General features: G+C 52.6%; 2 protein-coding genes across 2 annotated transcripts in view; both read right to left on the bottom strand.

The window, feature by feature from the left end:
- Nucleotides 1-806, bottom strand: part of PTSG_12699 (uncharacterized protein) — a 6,089-nt gene extending 5,283 nt beyond the window's left edge. Inside the window, exons 1-3 of the mRNA XM_004991229.1 lie at nt 596-806; nt 297-356; nt 1-114 (exon numbers count right to left, since the gene is read on the bottom strand). The exon at nt 1-114 is cut by the window's left edge and continues 17 nt beyond it. Of these exons, the coding sequence (XP_004991286.1) occupies nt 1-114; nt 297-356; nt 596-691 (270 nt within the window). The 5' untranslated portion in view covers nt 692-806. The remainder of the gene's footprint in view (nt 115-296; nt 357-595) is intronic.
- PTSG_12698 (uncharacterized protein) overlaps nt 768-2,500 on the bottom strand; it is a 2,307-nt gene continuing 574 nt past the window's right edge. Inside the window, exons 3-7 of the mRNA XM_004991228.1 lie at nt 2,372-2,444; nt 2,153-2,224; nt 1,852-1,933; nt 1,525-1,610; nt 768-1,347 (exon numbers count right to left, since the gene is read on the bottom strand). Of these exons, the coding sequence (XP_004991285.1) occupies nt 1,220-1,347; nt 1,525-1,610; nt 1,852-1,933; nt 2,153-2,224; nt 2,372-2,444 (441 nt within the window). The 3' untranslated portion in view covers nt 768-1,219. The remainder of the gene's footprint in view (nt 1,348-1,524; nt 1,611-1,851; nt 1,934-2,152; nt 2,225-2,371; nt 2,445-2,500) is intronic.

Genomic DNA, 2,500 nt, shown 5'->3' with positions numbered 1-2,500 from the left:
AAGATGGATGGTGTAGTCCATTCCGAGTGGAGTGGCCTTCTCCACGAGGTCAAGACGCTCCCCGCTGTCTGCCAGCGTCGTCGCATCGATGCTTAGGTCCTTGCCATCCAAGTGCTTGGTTCATGAAGCGCAGGCAGAGACAGCCACAAGTTAAGGCAAGTCAGACGTGGCATGGCTGTTTGTGTACGACAAACAATCACAAGCACATATATCCACACACGCACACCTTCTCTCACTTAGGTTATCGAATGCACAAGTCAAGCGGGAGTACTCCCGTGTAGATGTGGTGCACGTACCAGCTCCCGCACATCGTCGCCGCGAATCTCCACCGTGAGGGTTGTCGAGCCAGAGATGGTCTTTGCATGGTCATGTGTGTGCAAGGTGAGAATGTGATGAGGACCACGACGCGTTTGCAATCCAAGTGTGTGTGTGTGTGTGTGTGTGTGTGTGTGTGTGTGTGTGTGTGTGTGTGTGTGTGTGTGTGTGTGTATGTGTATGTATGTGTATATATGTGTATGTGTGTGCATGTGTGATTGTGTGTGTGTGTGTCTCCGCTTTTTCAATCTCCATGCAACCCCAGTCAATTGAATATCACCTTGGCGGCAAAGTCAATGGTCAAGTCCAAGGAAAAGTGGGTGCAGGCTGCATCCGCGCGCGCAGATGAGCAAGGATCGACCTTCTCTCCAGCCATGATGAGGGTTGCAGTGCAGTCGTGGGTAGCAGCTGGTGGCAGTGATTGGTTCGTTTGCGACGAGCAATGTCAATGTCAGCCAGTGGGATTGCAGATAAATACTGAATGATATCAGCAAATAATCGGCAAGTTGGTGGTGTTTGGAGGTCTCCTTGTTTGCAAGACGCAACTGCACTGTTTGCGTGTCAGTCATTGTCTCTTGTCGTTGTCGTTGTGACATGGTGGTGTGTGTGTGTGGGGAGGGTACTCGCGTAACAGAGAAGAACAATCACACGTGTAGTGGGAAGGAAGGAGGGGCTGGTGTTAAGAGTGTGTAGGCAAAAGAAGAAAGCAAACACAAGCCCCGGTCAAACGAAAGGAACAGGGATTGAAAACAACACGTTGTCAGTTGCGCAGAAAAAAGAAAGCAGCAGCATAACCCGAGCACAGGCAGGCTCAGGCAGAGGAGGGCTGGGATGAGTGATGGCCCATTTCATTTGTCAGGGCTCTGTGCCTGTGCTGGTGAAGGTGAGCTTCGGTGTGCTCTGTTCAGTTTGCCTTCTTCTGGGACGCGCGCCACTGCTTGATGTCGCGCTCTGCGTTGTTGTAGATGCGCTTGGCAAGCTCCGGGCGGTACCCAAACAGGAACATAATCTCAAGGAACACAAAGTACGGCGCTGCGGTTGTGTGTGTGCATGTATGTATGTGTGCGTGTGCGTGTGTGTGTGCGTGCGTGCGTGTGTGTAATTGTGTGTGTAATTGTGTGTGTGTGTGTGTGTGGATGTGAGTGAATGAAAAATCAATGCAGTCACTGTCACTGCACAACAGGGCCAATTCATGCGAAGGTAACGCACCGAGGTAGAAGCTTTGGAAAATGTTGTCGAGGAAAGCCGGTGCACGCTTCTCGTACGCGTAGTGTCCGTAAATCTGCATCGACCAGCTGACACGCAGAACACAGCCAGTGCAGTGTTGGTAGAAGCGGTGGTGGTGGTGGTGGTGGTTTCGCGCATGTAAATGTGTGTATGAGTGTGTGTGTGTGAGTGTGTGTATGTGTGTGAGTGTGTGTATGTGAATGTGTCTGTGTATGTGTATGTGTGTGTGTGCGCGTGTGTGTGTGTGCAGTGTCCTGGGATAAAGGGAACCGAAGCATGAACAGATGGCGCTGGAAAGTTTGAACACACCAAGCAATCTGGATGGCGGTGGCGTAGAGGAAAGGGTGCTCAGACGTGGAGTAGAAGGTGTACGAGGTGATGCCGCCCAGACCTGTGGCATGCGGTGTGGAGGGACAAGCAAGCACAGACAAGCAACACGAGCACACGCACTTGCCATGTGAGACGACACATCCCACGCGACCACAGTGATGGCGACACCGGTCCCGCCCCCACATTCACATTCACATTCACATTCGCACCCACACCACATGCCCAGCCATGCTACCACACTCGAGCACATTCATGCCACAACTGATCGCACTCGACTGACCAAGGAGAATCGAAGCAAGAGAGCCAGCAAAGGGTTCCATGGCAATGTAGCCAGCGGCGTAGATGCCAGCGGCTGAACGGAAGTGCAGTTGTAGTACATGGTGGTGATCAGTGAGGTGGGGCATGGTGGCAACATCATCGTGCCGTTGCTCAAACGACATTGTCGGACGGACACATCGCCGCGTAAGAATGAGATGCACAATGGGCACAGCTGTCTCACCGAGAAGGCCACCGTGGAAAGGCATGTCACCAAGTCCAACTGTTTCAAGAGCAGGCTTCGCGACTTCGGGCATCTGCACGATGTCAGAATGGGTGTGAGGACGCAGCACACACACACGCGCACACGATT

The sequence above is a fragment of the Salpingoeca rosetta genome (genome assembly GCF_000188695.1).
Source record: "Salpingoeca rosetta unplaced genomic scaffold supercont1.21, whole genome shotgun sequence".
Lineage (NCBI taxonomy): Eukaryota > Choanoflagellata > Craspedida > Salpingoecidae > Salpingoeca > Salpingoeca rosetta.
The sequence above is the reverse complement of the archived record's forward strand: the minus strand, read 5'-3'. Positions and strand labels throughout refer to the sequence as shown.